At 38.5% G+C, this 21,476-nt stretch overlaps 1 protein-coding gene across 1 annotated transcript in view; it reads left to right on the forward strand.

Moving 5' to 3' along the window:
* Window positions 1–21,476, forward strand: part of LOC134671876 (CREB-regulated transcription coactivator 3) — a 40,045-nt gene that overhangs the window by 15,940 nt on the left and 2,629 nt on the right. Inside the window, exons 8-12 of the mRNA XM_063529735.1 lie at window positions 566–613; window positions 6,187–6,300; window positions 11,802–11,894; window positions 20,394–20,480; window positions 21,063–21,237. Of these exons, the coding sequence (XP_063385805.1) occupies window positions 566–613; window positions 6,187–6,300; window positions 11,802–11,894; window positions 20,394–20,480; window positions 21,063–21,237 (517 nt within the window). The remainder of the gene's footprint in view (window positions 1–565; window positions 614–6,186; window positions 6,301–11,801; window positions 11,895–20,393; window positions 20,481–21,062; window positions 21,238–21,476) is intronic.

Raw genomic sequence — 21,476 nt, forward strand, 5'->3', positions numbered from 1 at the left:
CGTTGTTCGAGAAAAACGCTAGTGGACGGAATAGTCCCTATGACGGAATTAGCCACATTGATCTTTAGTGTACAGTGTTTACTTGTGTAGATACCAATGGTGGCGCGTCTATAAAAGCCGAGTCCCACCGGCTTGCCTGTTTTTGGACGTTTGAGCAGAGTTGTAAAGGAAATATATAAGCCAAATTAGCGGCTTGCCTATGGATGTGTTTGACGCGCCGCCACTGGTAGATACACCGATAGCTTAGTAACCTGCAGAATAATAGCGTGTATGGTTTTAAGATCTTTAGAAGAATAAATACTTTTTGTTGTCATTGTTGGCAAATGCTTCAACGTTATGTTATGTTACACCGTACACATCTTGTAAGATAATATGTTTGCGTAAAATATAAATATATCAGATTTTACAAAACTAATAAATCAAGTAATTCCTAACACATGGCTTTGGAATATAACCTGGTTGTTTCCAATCAGCACTAGTTTCCGATAGGCATTTAACATTTTTTTGTTGTTTTTGTTTGTGTTTATTTGCCTTCTACACAAACCATTTTTTTTGTTTATTTCAGAATCACTTATCTGTACCAAACACAAATAATTATCTCCATCATAATAAGGTTCGTTTTCTTTTTTAACCTCCTTTTTAAAGTATTACCAGTTCATCAATTTTGCTTCAGTGCTTCAATGCTGATTGTTGTAATGGACTAACACCAAGCAGGAGGCCCTTTTATATGCGCCTTTACCTTGTAACACAAGCAAAAGTCTCTTTCTAACAAATATATTTGTTACGAAAAGACTTCCACTTGTATAACGGCGCGGCCACGACATTGCGCGACCGGCGACGGCGGCGGCGGCAACCATAGGTTGGACCGAGACACAACAATCTGACCTTTCGTTCCCACCTATGGTTGCCGCCGCCGCCGGTCGTGCAATGTCGTGGCGGAACCGTAAGGCTATAGGCGTTTATAAAATGACCCACAGGCCGTTGCTGCTGATTTTTAACAACATTTATACTAAAATAAAACCTTTCTTTTTGTTATATTTCAGGCTTTCATTGGTTTCCATTTTACAGAGAAAATTTGCATGACACAATTTTCTAAATTGGAATGCTTCGAAGCACATTTTCGTTTGTGAAATCAACTAATACTTAACTAAAAATTATATTTAACTTTAACGCACCACGTATTTTTACAGTTACTATTTCTGTGTTTGGTTATGATTTCACTTTTTAACTTACATATATTTATGAATACTAATCACAAATACGCTTCAATAACCCAATGTTGATAGTTTGTTAATGTAAGAAATACGTTTTAAAATAACTGCCGAAATGTACCAGTTTAATTAGGAAAACATATAAAAATATCGGATAATCGGGTTACTTTAGCGCTGGAGGGTAACTTTGACCATTGAGATTTACTCCGTCCAGATTATATTATTGCACTATAATTATAGAATTATGCCGTGATGTTGGTTTTAGCTAACGGCGTTTTCATGTGTAGCCAAATGGCAAAAAACGGAACCCTTATAAATTCGTCATGTCTTTCTGTCTGTCCGTCCGTATGTCACAGCCACTTTTTTCCGAAACTAACTGTAAGAACTATACTGTTGAAACTTGGTAAGTAGACGTATTCTGTGAACCGCATTAAGATTTTCACACAAAAAAAAACAATAAATTTTGTTTTTCATCAATCCCATACGTGTGGGGTATCTATGGATAGGTCTTCAAAAATGACATTGAGGTTTCTAATATCATTTTTTTCTAAACTGAATAGTTTTCGCGAGAGACACTTCCAAAGTGGTAAAATGTGTGCCCCCCCCCCCCCCTGTAACTTCTGAAATAAGAGAATGATAAAACTAAAAAAATATATGGCAAACATCCACCGAAAATTGGTTTGAACGAGATCTAGTAAGTAGTTTTTTTCTATCGTCATAGATCGTAAACCGCAATTTTATTATGTTACTTGCTGCTACGGAACCCTTCATGGGCGAGTCCGACTCGCACTTGGCCGCTTTTTTTTTATTAAAGCCTTTTAGATATATGAGGATTTCATGTGGGTCAAAGTTACTCTCCATTGTGTCAAAGTAACCCGAGTTTACGGTACATTACAAACGTTTTTTACCTATCACAAATTAAAAGTATTGGTAACACAAAGAGGGATTTTTAAAAGTGTCATATTCAATTTTTGTCCGTTTGAAAACGCATTGTTATGAGTAATACATTTCCGGTTTATTATATAGCTAACATAAGTTAGAATTTATAACTTCGTTCACCGAAAAGGATTTAATCTGCATTTAAAAATGCAACTGTAGTTCTAATACATTGAGATTTTATTAAAATATAGATACTCACTATATTCAACTATAAGTGGAATAAATACATTACTTTGTTCTTACAATCTCGAAGATGGAGTTATAGCGGATAGATATATCGACTACATTAATTTTGATGTAAAGATAATATAGATTATAACGATATTTAGATCACAACGGTTTACTCATGTCAATTATTAGTCGCTATTTGCGACATATTTTGGGCCCATCGGGGATCCTTCTTCAGGCTCTCGAGGCTGCACTCGAGGTGCGATAATTCACGTGAGTTAACCATTGGGATCTAAATATTAAATACGTCTCACGACAGTTTAATTTCGATTATAATTATATTATGTAATCAAAGAATAGTACAGATCAATACAGCTTTATTTTTAAATTCAATCCAACACCATCTTTTCACTACATCTCCGTAAGCTGGTTTATAAATCATCACTTTTACTATTTGCCATTTGTTAAGCCAAGAACAAAGATGGTTCGCTTCAGTTTTTATGTATTACCCTTTTAACCGCTGTAGACTGATATAAGACATACAAAATCGGGCTCATTTCGCCGCGGTCTGATAACTAAGTGCCACTTGCACTATTCTACTAACCCGGGGTTAACTAGTTAAACATTGAGTTACCATGGTTACCAGTACAATTTGACACTGGATTAACGGTTTAACCGCTTAACCCCGGCGTAGTGGGGTGGTGCAAGTGGCCCTTAGCCTAGACAAAACTTCGTGTAACTCCGTACCGCCAGCGACACGAGCACGCTCGATGAAAAATTCTACGGCAGTTAAAAGGTTAAGCTTCCACTCAACTCATTGGTTCTAACTGCATGACTCCGCTTTGTACAAAAACCGTGTGACTATTAACAGTAACGCTATCGGGGTATGTTTAAGCGTTTGAACCACTGTTATTATCCTTAGTTAAAACTCCAGGGTACCATCACACTCTTAACTGAGGGGCTACCGCCAAAAACGAAATTCGCAAATTGCGGGGATATTTCTCTTTTACTCCAATGAAGGCGTAATTAGAGTGACAGATAAAAAAGCCCGCAATTTGCAAACTTCGATTTTCGCGGTTAGCCCTGGCCATCGGTGGATCTTATGCCTTTTGTAATAAGGTCCACCGATGGACTGTTAAAAATGTTGCTGTGTGTACCTTACGTTAAGAAGCGTTCGTTTCCCCCTTTTGTTCAACCTTTTTAAAAATATAAACTATTTGATATTATACTTTTATCTGCTTAGTTTAATTGTAGACTTATAATTTAAAAAAATACGTTTATTTGTCTGTTTATTGTACCTATTCACTCTTATTTTACTCGAGTTAGAATGTTTTATATCATATATAATATCATGCTACATATTGGCACGAATAAAGTTACCGTCTTTCAGATACATATTTAATTACACAAACGGGTCTACCGCGATATAATTTCAAAACATTGAAATTGTAAAAACATTGAAATGATATCGCGGTAGACCCGTTTGTGTAATTAAATATGTGTACAAAACGCGAGAGTTTAAAGTGTTATATTTTTTTCTAGTTTAATCTGAGGATAATAATTTAATTAAGTCGTTCAAACGTTTTCATATTCGCTCATCTGTGCACTTTTACATTTAACTTACAAATCTATTTTTATGGACTTAAATCAACAACGGGTAATCCGTTGTACAGTCGCCATCAGATATATCGGAGCGGCCAAGGTGGTCATTAATATCTGAGCACGCCTCTATTGTCAAGCCGTTGGAGTGCGTGTTCAAATATTGTGAACACCTTGGCCGCTCCGATATATCTGATGGCGACTGTACAGATTCGACGGCAACAGAATATCAATAGGTAGAGTCTGTGCGGAAAGAGAAGAGTCGTGGGATTTGAGGGCGCGCCAGTGCTATTTTATGGTTTTTGCTATGCTGACAACACTGGTCACGCGATTATAGTACGACACTAAAGGTCATGATACTTGAATCTTTTTTGTTCCGGTTTTTTACCACGGCTTACTAAACGGAGCCTGGTGGTGGTGTCGGCTCGTCAACTCAATCCTCTGATTTAGCGCAGGCACTAGTTTTCTTTTTAAAACACACTTGTTTTTATGTCTCAGATACTAAAAAGTGCCTGCGATTGACAAAACTGCTAAAACTAGTTAAGAATCTGCCCAATACAACTGTAATTTTAGTACCAAACAAGATAGAGTCTCATTTATGTACTGCCTAATCTGTGCATTCCAACAGTTATTTAAACCGGGTAGATCGGGTAGAAATTGGGCAATAGAACTGTAATTTTATCTGGGATATATTTCACCCATTGTAAACTTGACTTGTAATGTATGTGTATGTATATGTGTACATTATTAATAATAAATATGAATATGAATAAAAATAGTGCATAAGTAGGTAGGCCTTATTGGGATATGTCCGGTTCTCTCACCTCACGATATTACGCCGTCAATCACGATACGAAAAGTCACTGCTAAATATGAAATAAAATTTCGTAACTAATATAACCTACAAATAAAGAAATATTTTATTAGCAAAAGTTTCATTCTTTGTAATCGAAGTCTGAATTAAAATATTCAATGTCACTTATGTTTGAGCTAGCTTCAGAACAACCAGGGACACTCATAGAACTATCTTCATCTGAACTGGATGTGCTTGAATCCGGCACGTAGATTACGAATTCTTGCATATCACCTACTTAGCGGTCTTTTATTCGAGATACCGTAGGTACTTTTACACAATCCTGAAAAAGAAATTACATATAAATATGCATAAAATGGCAAGTATCAAGACTATTTGTCGGTTATTTTAAAGATCATGAATGACCTGCATATTAATGAAAATTAATATATTTTGAATGATTAATATACTTACCGATTATGTACCGGAGACAAGTTACTTAGGGGGTTTATTAAATAGGTAATTATTTAATATTAAATACAACATCAATACCCGCGAATAGCGGAAACACGTTCCGCGATTTTTTTTAAGTCGATAGTCGGCTTTTAGCCGTTTTCTTCCCGCTGACAAAACCGAACAATGTTAAATATAATTTTCCTTGTGGTTTTATGTACGGTTTTATCGTGTTTTGAAAATATTTTATACATAAAACTTGCGGTTTTTGTTAATAAAAATATACATTGACAGAAGTTTGTTTACTTTTTACAAGACAGGTGTCAAAGGTTTGATTGCCATATAAAATTTAAAATGTTAGTTCCCGTTTCTGCCACGACTCTTCTCTTTCCGCACAGACTCTACTCGTAGTTATATTTTAATCGATATTTAGTGATGTTTTAAGGCCTCTGCACATCGGCTGCTTGTACGTATAGTTCGTTTTTTTAGCATTACAAATAAGGTAAAAAATCTTGATGTGTCTTTTAATTAAAAACACATTTTAAAAATAAGTTACGGCAAACATGTAACAATTATGAATTTAATACGATCATTTATATTCTTCTGCTTTCATAAGTAATAGTTTTTGAATTAAAATACATGTCAAGATCGCTTACCTTCTCTCAAGTTCTTTCTAATGCTAAAAAAACGAACTATAGACGTGTATGTGCGCGTTGTAATATTCAGATCCTTATGAGAGAAGGCACATCACTTGCGTTACGTGTGCGTGCAAGGCTCCAGCATTTTAGCGCACGCACACTGATAATATTTAATGCTGAACTTTCAACATAAGACGCAGCCAAAAATAAACTACAAATTAGAATCTACATTAATAACGACGATTTAATTTTAGTGTTTTCACAGATTTATCCACTTTGTTGCCGTCGAAATAGACATTTCAATCTGTCACACAGTTTTTGGCCTTAAAGTCAATGGTTTTAAGACCGCTTTTTCCCTAACGTGTCGCGTTCTGCCTGGTTTCAGAACCAGATGTCGCCACTAGACCACAACTGGATACCGTCGAGTTGTTACCAAGCTCAGTGTAGTCCGCCTTCGCAATATTCCTCCACTTCGAATATCAATATACCTTCACCGACGGTAAGTTACGGGGATCTTTCTCTTTTACTCCAATAAAGGTGTAATTAGAGTGACAGAGAAAGATGCCCGCAGAACATATCACCACTCCACCACAATGATGTGTATCGTAGCCTGTGGGCGTATGGCGGACGCCATGTTCGATACGATGTAGAGAACTCTACTGTTATACAACGCGCGATAGAAAGAGACGAGCACTGTCACTGTCTCGCAATCCCGACCATGACCAAAATAAGCCTGCTGGCTAACAAATATACTTTGTCAAAGGACTGTCTCATTTCAAACATGAGAGAATCATACTATCTTTGACTTACACTAGTATTAGCACCCAAAATAAAAGGAGTATGGCTTTTTTGTTCTTATTTACTGACATATTTGTTTTGACAGTCATTAACTTTTTTCATGCTATACAAAATGTTAGCGCTTAGCGGGCCTAAGATTTTATTATACCCTCACAGTGGCCATCACTTTCTAACAAGTATGTAAGTGCGAGAGTGACTTAAGAGCGCTCTTACAAGAAAAGTCGAAATAATGCAAAATTGATGATACTAGTCGATGAAATTCAGGACTTTGTGCTCATTATTAGAAACAAAGAGTACTTGTTCCAGTAAAAGCGTCTTCTTATCTTTTTAAATATCGTTGTAAATATTAGAAAAAGGACTTATTAAATTAGTAATGAATTTTTTTCTGATGGTCGTTTCCGAAAAACCGCGTGAAGCACTGAACGGCAAGCTCTTATTTGGAAATGTTGAGAAGTTTACTCTGCTAAACCTGGCTATTTTGTATTACTAATACCCTGTACTTTAGGCATATCAAACGATATTTTTCCTACATACCTTTGAGAAAGAGAAAATCAAAGTAAAACGAACTCAATTTTCTCTCCGAAACAAGTGTCAATTTCTACGAAAATCTACTTAATATCGAAGTCATTTTCATACTCAAGCAATCTGCAACGTTTGCTTATACTGTTGGTATACATTAGTGTTTATGAAATTCTACTATAATTTTTTGGCAATTTTTTGAAAACTACTCTATATTACCGATGACGCGCGCTCGCCAGCTCAGTGCCGCGGCAGAGCTTGTACAGGCAGGACGTGTGTCGGTCGGCTCCGCACATTTTCAACGGCGACGACGAGGTTTTTTATCATTGTGTGCGGCGGGCGCCGTGTAAAACGCTATACTGTGTGCGTGTAAACCGCAACGAGAGACTTTGATCCTAGCACTGTTTTTATAGTATTATAATTTATAATGGTACAGTTTAATAAACTACCGGACAGGATTAAAAATATTTGAAACGACCTGACATTCTATATGTATTTATTTGACTCAAGATAGTACTCAGGGTCTGATGATGGAGCCGGAAGGTGGTCACCGGTACCAATCAACCATGCAACTAAACCACTTCGTGTTTAGGCTCGTTTTATTCGTCTCAACAAGATCTTTGACACAAGATAGTACTCAGGGTCTGATGATGGAGCCGGAATGTGGTCACCGGTACTAATCAACCATGCAACTAAACCATTTCGTGTTTGGGCTCGTTTAATTCGTCTCAACAAGATCTTTGACACAAGATAGTACTCAGGGTCTGATGATGGAGCCGGAAGGTGGTCACCGGTACCAATCAACCATGCAAGTAAACCACTTCGTGTTTGGGCTCGTTTGATTCATCTCAACAAGATCTTTGACACAAGATAGTACTCAGGGTCTGATGATGGAGCCGGAAGGTGGTCACCGGTACCAATCAACCATGCAACTAAACCACTTCGTGTTTAGGCTCGTTTTATTCGTCTCATCAAGATCTTTGACACAAGATAGTACTCAGGGTCTGATGATGGAGCCGGAAGGTGGTCACCGGTACCAATCAACCGTGCAACGAAACCACTTCGTGTTTAGGCTCGTTTTATTCGTCTCAACAAGATCTTTGACACAAGATAGTACTCAGGGTCTGATGATGGAGCCAGAAGGTGGTCACCGGTACCAATCAACCATGCAACTAAACCACTTCGTGTTTGGGCTCGTTTGATTAGTCTCAACAAGATCTTTGACACTGAAGATACACAAGGTTTGATTATGGAGCTGAAAGGTGGCCACGGGTACCAGTCTATCATGTAACTGAACCACTTCGTGTTTAGGCACGTTTTATTCATCTCAACAAGATCTTTGGCACAAGATAGTACTCAGGATCTGATGATGAGTTCGAAGGTGGCGACGGGTACCTGTCTATCATGCAGTGTTGGCATCAATCTGAACTAAATCAATCCGGATTGATCAATCGAACTGACGCGTCAATCCGAATTGATCAATCCGAATTGATTCGAATTGATTTAATTCTGATTGACGCGTCACTCCGATTGAATCAATTGGAATTAACGCATCAATCCTCAATTTGGATTAAATCAATTCTCAATCTAGATTAACCTAGGGTCCCTTTCCCTTCCCTAAGATTAGTTTTCAAAGGTGTCCTTTTTAGGGACTTACTGGACTTAAAGTCGATATCTGAGGTTCCCAGAGGTTCGAAAACATGTTCCTGATGTCAGTATTGACTGATGTCCCTTTTAGGGACATTTTTCGAAATTGGCCAATTACGTTCATATTCGTAATCGATGTCGACCATAGGTCCCGAAAAATGTTTCTGACGTCAGTATTGAAGGATGTCCCTTCCATTTCGGGACATTTTTTTAAATTGATCGTTGGCACTTTAAAACGATATCTGAGATTTCCAAAGCTTCCGTAACATGTTTATTTTCTGGACATTTATGGGACATTTCTTCCAATTAACCGATTGCGTTCAAAATCGATATCTGAGGTGCCCAAAGGTTTCGAAACATGTTTCTGACGTTTCACAAAAATGGCCTAAATAAAAAGGACATTAGGTAGGTACATACAAAGTAATCGTCAATACGAATTGAGGATTGACCGATCAATTCGAATTAACGATTAGTAATCGTCAATCTTCAATCAGTAGATTTAGAATTAGTTTCGTCAATCATCAATTCGAATTGATCGGTCAATTCTCAATCGTCAATTCGAATTGATTTTTTGCCAACACTGCTATCATGTAACTGAACCACTTCATGTTTGGGCTCGTTTGATTCGTCTCAACAAGACCTTGGACACAAGTTAGTACTCAGGGTCTGATGATGGAGCTGGACTGTGGCCACGGGTACCAGTCTACCATGTAACTGAACCACTTCGTGTTTGGGCTCGTTTGATTCGTCGCAACAAGATCTTTGACACAAGATACTACTCAGGGTCTGATGATGGAGCTCGAAGGTGGTGACGGGTACCAGTCTATCACATAACTGAACCACTTCGTGTTTGGGCTTCGTGTTTGGTTTATCACCTAGTGTCAAAGATCTTGTTGAGACGAATCAAACGAGCCTAAACACGAAGTGGTTTAGTTGCATGGTTGATTGGTACCGGTGACCACCTTCCAGCTCCATCATCAGACTCTGAGTATCACCTAGTGTCAAAGATCTTGTTGAGACTAATCAAACGAGCCTAAACATGAAGTGGTTTAGTTGCATGGTTGATTGGTACCGGTGACCACCTTCCGGCTCCATCATCAGACTCTGAGTATCACCTAGTGTCAAAGATCTTGTTGAGACTAGTCAAACGAGCCTAAATATGAAGTGGTTTAGTTGCATGGTTGATTGGTACCGGTAACCAACTTCCAGCTCCATCATCAGACTCTGAGTATCACCTATATATAGTTCGTTTTTTTTAGCATTAAAAAGAACTCTACAGAAGCAAGCGTGCAGTTTTTATCAGGCTCTTTAATTGTTAATAATGATTGAATTATCTAATGAAGCATGGTCAATACATATAATTTACTTCAAATTATTACCGCTAATAGTGCCGGATTTGGAACCACAAGCTTACTTCTGCGAAGTTCTTTCTAATGCTAAAAAAAACGGACTGTAGTGTCAAAGATCTTGTTGAGATGAATAAAACGAGCCTAAACACGATGTGGTTTAGTTGTATGGTTGATTGGTAATGGTGACCACCTTCCAGCTCCATCATCAGACCCTGAGTACTGTCTTGTGTCAAAGATCTTGTTGAGACGAATCAAACGAGCCCAAACACGAAATTGTTTAGTTACATGAGAGACTGGTACCCGTGGCCACCTTCCAGCTCCATCATCAGACCCTGTGTATCTTCAGTGTCAAAGATCTTGTTGAGACGAATCAAACGAGCCCAAACACGAAGTGGTTTAGTTACATGATAGACTGGTACCCGTGGCCACCTTCCAGCTCCATCATCAGACCCTGTGTATCTTCAGTTTCTTGTAACTTGTTTCTTGTAAATAATTGAGTACCTATAATTTCTTTCGAGTAATATACGTTCATAAGTACGAGTATGGGGTTATTCATAAATTACGTCGTTTCAAATGGGAGGAGGGGGGGGGTCTGGACATCGGATGATGGTAGCATGACGTAGGAGGAAACAGAGTCATCAGAAGCATGATTTTTGGATGATTTGAGGGATGGGGGGGTCAAAAATAGATGACGTAATTTATGAACAGCCCCTATGTACATTTGCACTGCATTTAGTATTTTCGTACTTACCAAATAACAGTTTTAGGACTTTATAAGTTAAGTACAGTTAGTGTTGTTATGGTTGATTTCAATATGCTTCACGAAGGATCAAGAATGTTTAATCCATCATTGTAGTGCGAGTGTGGTAGAAGGGATCGGAATACTGAGCTCGCACGGCCTGCCGCAGCGCGTAAAATACCTAAACTCGCTCAACCCCGAAATGTAATAGCACTCTTAACCTTTTGGACTCCAATGACCGATGCATCCGCACCTTAAGGGTCAACGCCAAAAACTGATTAATCGGTCATAGACCACAGAGCAACATAGACCTACGTGCATATGCATAAAGTTCAATTTCAGTTTCGAAACTTCGGTGACGTGGCGTCCGCGTGACAGCTTTTGTGTTTATCTAGGCGTCGAAAAGGTCAAGGTTCCATTTAGACGGCGGGCGAACTCGCATGCGATTTTAGTTAAATTGCGGACTATTGAGGTTACATGAACTCAACCGACCGATCAAATAACGCAATGTAATGAAACTCGCATGCGAGTTCTCACACAGCCTAAATGAGCCCTAAGTCACGGTAGATGTAGATGTCATAATATAAAAGCCGTATATCTTTACATGCCGATGCTACGGCCAAGCCGTCGCCAAGCGAGACATGCACTCCTTCAACATCTCGGTTCATAAATGGGAGGAGCTTGCCGAGAGCAGAGATAAGTGGCGCAAACTGGTGTTCGACGGTCGCAAAATCCACGATGACGCTTGGTTTAAGACACTCGCATGTAGGCGAGCCAAGCGTCATCAGCCCGACATCTGTTCGCCACGGGCACACTACACATGACTGTTTTGCGGTCGTGGTTGCCGCTCCCATATTGGCTTATACAGCCTTGAAAAACGTCGCCCTGCGTGACACTGTTTGTAGTCTGCAATAGACTGAAAGGCCTATGTTGATGATATCTTTACAGATGGTGCACAGTCCAGGCAGCCCGGCGGAGTCTCCACAGACGGACTACAGTTTGCACTCCACGTTACTACAGCCCTTCGAGCAAATCACCATGGTGAGACATCACACGCACACTTATACATACATTGACTAACATTACTCATGTATTACATACAAGCTAGTACCCTTTCTTTAATGTTTTGCCGGGTTCTTATAAATAAATTAAGGCCTGGACACGAGAATCCGAGACGCCATCAGATATATCGGACAAGCCAAGTTGTCACAATATCTGAACACGCAATCTAACGCCCTGATAATAGAGGCGTGTTCAGATATTTGTGAACGCCTTAGCCGCTCCGTTATATCTGATGGCGACTAAAAGTAGTAACCGGTTGAACTGAGTAGAGTAGACAAAGAAACCACGAAGAAGCGTAAATAAGGGAAAAATATTGTACACAGATTAAGCGGTAGTAACCAGTTTGTCAAGCGCTGACGCTATTCGATCCTGTTATTACAAATATTGTGGTGCTGCCATCTACTTCAGTTGTTCAATTAGTGGCTATGCGTTATTTTACGCGTCTTAGTATTCCTTTGTTTAGATGATAATTATAATAGTGAAAATCTCGTGGCCAGACCGTTACGAATCTAATTCTGACAAGGATATCTCCTTGTAAAATAAACCTTATCTATTTTACAATAAGATATCTTTTATGTAGTGCGCCACCGTTACCAGTTTATAGAAACCCGGTCATAACTCATATTTCTCTGTTACAAATCACTATGCTTCGACGGAATAATAGCAAGGAGTTGTAAGTAATCATAAACTTAATAAATGTCCTGAACCGCCCTAACATAATAGGTCAAAATTCAGTTGAATTCCTGAAAACTAGTATTAACCCACTCACCATTTTATGAGGAATCACTAAGCCCTAATGCACTATTTGAGAACCTAGCACCACCGTCATGAGAGGCACTTGTAGAGGCAATAATGTTTAACCTTCTAAGGCCCAAGGTCCTACAGTACTTAATCATTTCGATGAAATTTAAACCATATTCAAATAGGAATAGAGTTGCAATTGTTTTGTTTCGTTCAATTTTCAAACAAACTCAACTCTATTCCTTGCATTATAGGTTCAAATTTCAGTGGCTAATTTTGTATTTTTCATTTGTACTGCTGGGCCTTAGGAGGAACATGCTTATGATTGGAAATGGTGGGTGTACAATGCCTAAATACAGGATGGGCCTGAATAATCCGACCAACTTTAACTATGTATTCTTGGCTCATAATAGTTATATTGTTTATAGATCGGATTTAGGAATGTAATGGAATAATCTCGTTGAAATTGGCGCCGTTGGTCGCATAACTGTTAAAGGACCATGGGCAACTTTGTATGGAGCTGCCCCAAAACCAACAGAGTTGAGAGTTTGTCTTTCGATAGGTATTTCTCTGTACTTCATTTCATTCTATGGGCACCAAGCGGAATTCCTTTGCAGAACTGAGATATTGGTATTTTAGCCAAAATGTCGTCACCCTTATTACCTAGGCAATAGGGTGCAAATGCAATGCAATGGAATTCTGCTTGGTGCCTATATAACGAAATGAATTACAGAGAAATACCTATCCAATGACCTAAGTCTCATCTCTGTTGGTTTTGGGGCAATTTTGACGCATAGTCCTTTGTCATGTTAATTTGACTACCTATCTTTATAAATCTCCTATATGCTTACTAGGTATGCGTTTTCGCCTATACGGTTTACTTGGTTAAAGTTCGTCTGATTATGTAGGTCCACCTGTATTATTCGTAAAACATATTGTTAGCATCGTTAAAGCGAATATAAACTAACTCGCAATCTGTCAACAGGGAGCGACTTATTACGTCTAAGGGGTGGGTCGAGATCACTGAATCCCACTTACTAAACCCTGTGAATCATTTTCATTAAAGTATAACTCCATTTTGTGGTCTTCGTCCGCAGATCAACTTTACGAAATGACGTTTTACAAGAGCGAATGCACAAGTTACTATAAAAATCACTGGTATCGTCTTGGGTCGTCCCATTAGTTTTTCGTCAAGTTCTTAAATTAGTCCTATTCTGCTTTCGTCACTCATTCTACATTGAAAGCCACCGACGATTGGAACGAATGTAGAATAAGTGACGAAAGCAGAATAGGACTAATTTAAGAACTTGACGAAAAACGAATGGGACGACCCAAGACGATACCAAATCACTATAGGCCTATAGTATTTGAAGAGTTCGCTCAATTTCTCCCGGATCCCTTCATCAGATCCTGACTTGATGACAATGGGATCAACTGTGAAGTATACTCAATCGAACAAAAAATGTCTAGTATTTTTATTGTGTGCTTATTTTCTTTTTGAAAGTTTTTCAATTTGAACCTTGTTCTGTGTGTGATTACGAACGAATTTCGTTTGTTCTAAAACGCAATGAAACACAAGAAATAATATTTTAGTTGTTTCATGAAAGGTTCAAATTAGATTGTAACGAATAACGTATGCGGAGTGAAATTTGGACAAAGTTTGTATATATAAAATATAAAAACACAAAAAGCTAAATAAAAAATATGTGTTGTCAATGTAAAGTCAATATATCTGTCAATCAGTTTGGTAAGTCTCATAAAGATTGGGTGTTTAATTTTGTAATTATGGTAAATCAACAAGAACGCCGTCGTCAAACAGTATGTAATTTCTATAGTAGCCATCCCCTATGGCCGAAATCAAAGGTGGTGGAACATTTTGTGCAAATGGGTGAGAGTCGAAGCACTATTTACAATATTCTGGCGTCCTTTGCCTTGAAGAAAACCACTGCTAGAAAGCCTGGTTCTGGAAACTATTCCAGCTTGAGCAAGGTTTCTGAAAGAGCTCGATTAAAGAAAATTACGGCCGGCCGTGTCGCAAAATCTTAATCTTATAGAGAGTTGGGAAGAAAATTTAAAACTGACGGCAAAACTGTTAAAAAATATCTTAAAGACATGGGCATCGATAAGCGATGTAGAAAAGTTAAGCCCACTGTCTCTGAAAACCAAGAAATCACTCAGAAAGTACGGCTGCGTAAATTAGTCAAAGAAATATTTTACGCTAAAAACAATGTCACTTGCGTTATGGATGACGAGTCATATTTCACGTTAGATGGAAACGAGTGGCAAGGCAATTACTATTTTGAGAACACCAATGGTCCAACCGATGAGAACGTGAAATATGTTGAGCATACAAAATTTCCTAAAAAAGTTTGCTATGGCTTGCCATCAGTCGACGCGGAATGTCTAAGCCTGTATTCTTTGAGTCAGGTTTAGCTGTGAACGCCGACCGCTACATAGAGCGATGTTTGCCATTAGTGCGGGATTTCATAAATACGAGTCATAGAGGAGAAAATGTAGTGTTTTGGCCAGACTTAGCCTCAAGCCATTATTCCAAAAAAACCCTTAGCAAAATGGCGGAGTTAAACATCCCATACGTACCGAAGACATCAAATCCACCTAATGTTCCGCAACTTCGCCCTATAGAAGATTTTTGGGCAAATCTAAAGAGGCGAGTATATTACAATAATTTTCGTCCCAAAAATGTACAGAGTTTGTATCGAAAAATAAAATCGGAGCTGAATAAAATGCCGACATCTGTGTTTTCGACAGCGATGGACAAAGTACCACAGAACTGCCGTAAAGCATCTCGCATGGGAGTAAACTATTTTTTGCATTAAGCCTTGATATATACATTATTATAAGAACATAATTATTTTAAAAAAGAATGGTGTTTTTTCTATTTAAAACAATATCTAGACACGCGGCAGCGTGTCAAGCCAAGTTCAAGCAAAGGAACTGGCTAGCCAGCGCCAAGTGTAATATTACACGAACCACTTGGTGCCACTTTTGACCCTTCTATAACTCAAAACATCTTTAACGTAAACACATAAAACTACGTGTGTTTAATTATATCCATAAGGACATCTAGAAGCCCAAATTTCATGAAGCTAGCTCAAACGGTTATAAAGATATGAAGGTCAAAAAGTCGTAAATTTTAAGACTGACTGACAGACTTATAGTACCTAAACCTAACCTACTTCCAGATGACCTAGAAGGATGAAATTTGGAATCCAGCTCAGTTATTGTGTGAAAACGTAGGAAAAAATCTAAAAATAAAAAAAAGTTATAATATAGGGGGGGTCCCCATACAAAAAAACCATTTTTTATTGTGACTGACATATAAGTACCTAAACCTAACCTACTTCCAGATGACCTAGAAGAATGAAATTTGGAATCCAGCTCGGTTATTGTGTGTAAGCGTAGGAAAAAATCAAAAACAAAAAAAAAGTTAATAAATAGGGGGGGTCCCCATACAAATTTCTTTTTTATTGTGACTGACATATAGTACCTAAACCTAACCTACTTCCAGATGACCTAGAAGAATGAAATTTGGAATCCAGCTCAGTTATTGAGTGAAAGCGTAGGAAAAAATCTAAAAATAAAAAAAAGTTATAAAATAGGAGGGGTCCCCATACAAAAAACCTGTAATACGCGCTAAACAACCGGCCAACGGTGTGTCGTTGGCGGCGCGCGGCACCACATAATTAATACAAAGAACAGAAGTAAAAAACATGCAGCGGAAACACAAGAAAAAACATTAAATCTCAATACCTGCCTAGTTTTCTTTACAAAAAGTATTGATATCCCATCAAAAACATAAATGTAAAAAAGGAGAGCCAAGTTCAATACAAAAATTATGCTTGGCTGTGGGGTTCGCCGCAAAAAGAATGGAGATCTAAATGAGTGCCAAGTTCTATGCAAAATCCAAATATGTATTTATAGGAACAAAATAACATTATAAACAAGTATTAAACTCTATTTCTTTGCTTTATTGGATACCTATAACAATTGCTGTTAATTAAGAAAAATGTGAGATCTTAAAGTAGGTTAGATTTGGCTTGGCCAGTTTTTATCAGAATTACAAAATATATATATGTTGAATAACTTTATAAAATGACTGATGTAATGAAAACTGGCCAAGTCAAATCTAACCTGCTTTAAGATCTCGCATTTTTTTTAAATAACAGCAATTGTTATAGGTATCCAATAAAGCAAAGAAATAGAGTTTAATACTTGTTTATAATGTTATTTTGTTCCTATAAATACATATTTGGATTTTGCATAGAACTTGGCACTCATTTAGATCTCCATTCTTTTTGCGGCGAACCCCACAGCCAAGCATAATTTTTGTATTGAACTTGGCTCTCCTTTTTTACATTTATGTTTTTGATGGGATTGAACTTTGTCCAAATTTCACTCCGCATACGTTATGTACATTTTATTGTACAGTCGCCATCAGATATATCGGAGCGGCCAAGGTGTTCACAATATCTGAACACGCGCTCTAACGCCCTGACAATAGAGGCGTGTTCAGATATTGTGAACACCCTGGCCGCTCCGATATATTTGATGGCGACTGTACATAGACGCACGATGTTAACAAAACGGTTAAGATCACTTGGTCCCCCATTTTCTAAAGCTGCAGCATGCTGCTATTTATAAAGTGGTTATTAGATATTATTAACTTTGTTTACTGACTGGTTGAAGGTTTGGCTGGGGGCGAGTAGCAGTAGTAGTTAGTAAAAAATTAAGACTTAACCGATTCGTTGCGTGTTCCATTTTCGAAAACTATTGGCTGTGGCGCGGAACAATCATTTCATGACACGGCAGCCATGCCATGCGCCATAGAATATGATGACAATCCTCCCGTGTCATACGCCACACGTAAAAACATTGATGACACGGCAGCCGGCACGGCAGTGTCATCAATAGAGAGAGTTGTATGCCTAACACTAAGCTTAAAACTTAATTTTACGCGATTAAGTCCCGTAGTTGTGAATAATAATGAGTAAAAATCGTGAAAGTTTAAATGTGTTTAACACTAAGCTGATAGTAGAAAACAACCGCGCAAGTACTTTACCAACCCTCTCAGTTTTGTGTTAGATTTTTATAATAACTATTATGCCAAAGCTTGATATCTATTTTCTTGTCTCCGAAAAGAGGCTAAGTAGACTTTTTCTTTAGAAAATATTTTTGACGTGAATACTTCTTTAGCGGCGCTGTGCACTTTTTGTGATGGAGAATAAATTGTTAAACTCGCGACAGCGTAAACACGTAAGACGCTTCGTAAGAACGACACCTGACCTGATCGAAAAACTATTACTCCCGGAGTGCAACCCGTTGTTTTTTTTAAACAGATATATAGATTCTGACGCTCCATCTTGAAAAAAAAACTACTGTGATTTGCAACCGTATGTCGCAGCTATAAAGTCGTGATCAGGTTGACAGCTTGCGAGTTGCAACTAGTTGGTATTCCTGAGTATAACGTTGGTGGATGTTGGCCAAGGACTGGGCGCAGCTGGTGCAGAGCTTGGTGGAGTCCGGCTGGACGGCAACCGTCCAGGTCGCGGAAAATGTACGACACAGCCCCCCACACACACACTCACACACTAACACTCACAAAGCTACTGAGGTCACAACCTCACAACATATGTACATGTGCAAGTTTTGCAAAGATGTAACCAAAATGTGCGTCCAATCTATTCGTTCTATTAGAAGTAATTTCATCTGAGCTACGCCTTACCCTCACATGGCGACCCTGCCAGGATTCAACATCATCGTATTTCCTGGAAAACGTTCGTATTTGTCATGCTACTTCAGTCAACCTCAGTACTTTTTGTACCGAGTCTGACTGAAATAGCAAGACACGTTCGTACGCTTCCGTGAAAATACGATGGTAAATAATTAGTTAATTATACACTACATCTGTATATTTCACATCTGATGGACAGTGACTACAGTTAGCTGTCCTTTCGCAGACTCAATTATACCGCGTTAGAGTCTGTGTCCATTATTTTGTACAGTCAACGGTAAAAATATGGGTGTAGACAACTTACTCAAAAATATGTCCCATAGTTCTTAATTCACTGACATAAGAGTTATGGGACATATTTTTGAAATGATTTGTACACCCATATTTTTACCGTTGACTGTAAGTTTAATTTTACAAGTCTTCTATCGTCAGCCTTTATTTGACGAACACTGAAAGTGTATGAATAAAAACGGTTCCAATTATTTTATGATATTTCATGAACAGTTAAGCTTTAACTTCCCAACTTGTACACATTTGTAATAAATAAGCACTGATCTATTTAGGTGTGACGTCAGTAGCCATATCTTATGAATCACATCTCCAAATCCAAATATCTGTAACTAGACAATGAGCTTGCACCGAGTAAGTTGTATTCAATTTTTAAAAGCGAACGCATAAATGCAATTCGGAACAGTTTTCAAGTTTTATTGAGGCAATACTATCCTAAAATTGACTTTGATGGAAGATAAATATAGTTTTTGCATACAACGCTTACTGCTTTGAAGCCATTGTTTATCTAAGATGTGATTGTACTCCACAAATGGTTATTTATATCACTATTATCTTTAAAGTCTACTTTCTCGTCACTCTTGTTAAAGTGGTCTTTAAAATATCAGCAATATTGTTCTAATTACCCTTTTTGCGCGTCGCAAATACTCATAATGGTGGTATAATGACTAAATCTTTTACACATTTTTTAGCTTCAGTAAATATCTCGATATCGTACAAACCACAGTCGGCATGCTATGCAGTCTAATTTTATTTTTTTGCATTTATATACCTCTCTTGGTTTGAAGGATGTACTTCTCTGGGTAGAAATATTTTGTCACCTCCAGTTACGCATTGATTAAGTATTTATAATTATAAGCTTAAGTAGTTCTAAGCAATTAGGATACACTTCATGGTAGACGCATGGAAAAATAAGTTTTGTAGAAAAAGAGTCCGAACAAGCATGTTCTTTCACATAACAGCACTGTTATGCTCTGGTTTACTAGGATAGCGGTGCCGTTATATAGCGGCCGTTTCCACACATAATATTACGACATCCATATTTAGCCGTATTATTTTGTATGGAGACGACCGCTATATGACGGCATCCTAGGAAAACCGAGCTTTAGTCTACGGTTTCACTAAGATGGAGGCATGCGAATTGAGACTTGCAGCAATCGACCAATCAACGATCGACGTCGGAGCCGAGAGGTGGGTTTAACCCATGTGATTGGTCAATTCTTGCGAGTGGTGACTCCACTCTCCGTTTTAGCGGAACCACAAAAGAACACAGGCACTCATGTTGAAATTGATAATTTTTGTCGCTGTGGTCATATGAACGCTTACTATTCGGTCTATACGACTATTTGTTACCTATGTTGACCTAATTTTATTACGGACGACATTCCGTGTCAAGTCCTTGTAGTAAATTGTGATTTGTATACAAGATTGGAGTATTCGTCGTCTTTATTTCACTTTTATAATGCATAAATGTGTTATAATAATCTAATGGCTCATATACTAGAAGACGCCGTGTTTTTCAATCTTTAGCTTGACATATTTAAACGTCGTTTCAAATTATCCTGTCATGGTAGATAGTGGTTCCGTCATGTCCTTTATTTTTTCAGGGTTTGCTGCATTTTAATCGTATTTTTGTTTCTGCTTGCTACGCTTTTGTGTCGTAGGTAACTTTGTTAATGTGCCTTTTTTATTGGCAGCTGGACTCGCCGGTGTCAAGTTACAACGCGACGTATATCAACCACAGTTCACCGCAGACAACGAATTCACAACACACGTACCCACAGGTAATATATCTGTATCATGGTTTCATAGAAATATAAAAAAAAATATAAATTCTGTAAAATAATGATGTTTAATCTTTTTATTGTCGAGTTGACGTCTTTGGTAATCAATGGTTTTAACCGCTGCTCATATTATTAAAGTATCATTTGTTTTATAATTGAATTGTCTTATCTTATAATAATATTTTTTTGTGTGTGCATTTACAGTAGAGATGTAATAAAAATTTAAATAACACATATATTCTTAATGTGAATGTGAAAATTTAAGGGCGCCAAAATGTAGTGTAATAATTCAATCCGAGCGGGCACGTTCGACGCTTGACGCCGGCCGTCATTCATTATATTGGCCATAATAAATGAAAGCGTCGAGTTTCACGCGTAGAGCGTGCGTTTCGTGGCCGAGGCGATAGTGTGGTAACAGAGCTACAGCCTGTCAAACAACTTTGTCAGTAGAAAAACCCGAGAAAATTCAAATTTTCCATGGGACAACGATAACCCTTCGTGCGTATTTTTTTTTAATTTGTCGCTCTTTTCTACTGACGAAAATGGCTTGACCGTGTATAAGTTACAATTTTGTGGTTGCAGTCGCCCGGTAACTGCGGCGCGGCGGGGTCGGGCAGCTCCGGCTCGGGCTCGGGCTCGGGCTCGGGCGTGGCGCGGCACGCGCGCGACCCCGTGCCCGGCGGCGGCGGCTTCCTGCCCCTCGCCTCCCCCGCGCCGCCCGCCACCCCGCCCAGCATACCCGACATCATCCTCACAGGTGAGCACTATACTCCGACACCTCGGATGCCGCCCATTGCATCCCGCGCGACGGCAAACCGACACATGCGACCGTCGTTTACAGGCTTGATTTCGGTCCTTCGTGGTTTTACCCTGACGACTACCCTACTGGTCGATGCCACATGTCTAACAATGAAATAGGTACATAGTTGCGGGCTCATTCGGATAAAGTTATAGAGTTACATACTATGACTTTATTATTACATAATCAATCAATCG

The sequence above is a fragment of the Cydia fagiglandana genome, chromosome 16 (assembly GCF_963556715.1).
Source record: "Cydia fagiglandana chromosome 16, ilCydFagi1.1, whole genome shotgun sequence".
Classification (NCBI taxonomy): Eukaryota; Metazoa; Arthropoda; class Insecta; order Lepidoptera; family Tortricidae; genus Cydia; species Cydia fagiglandana.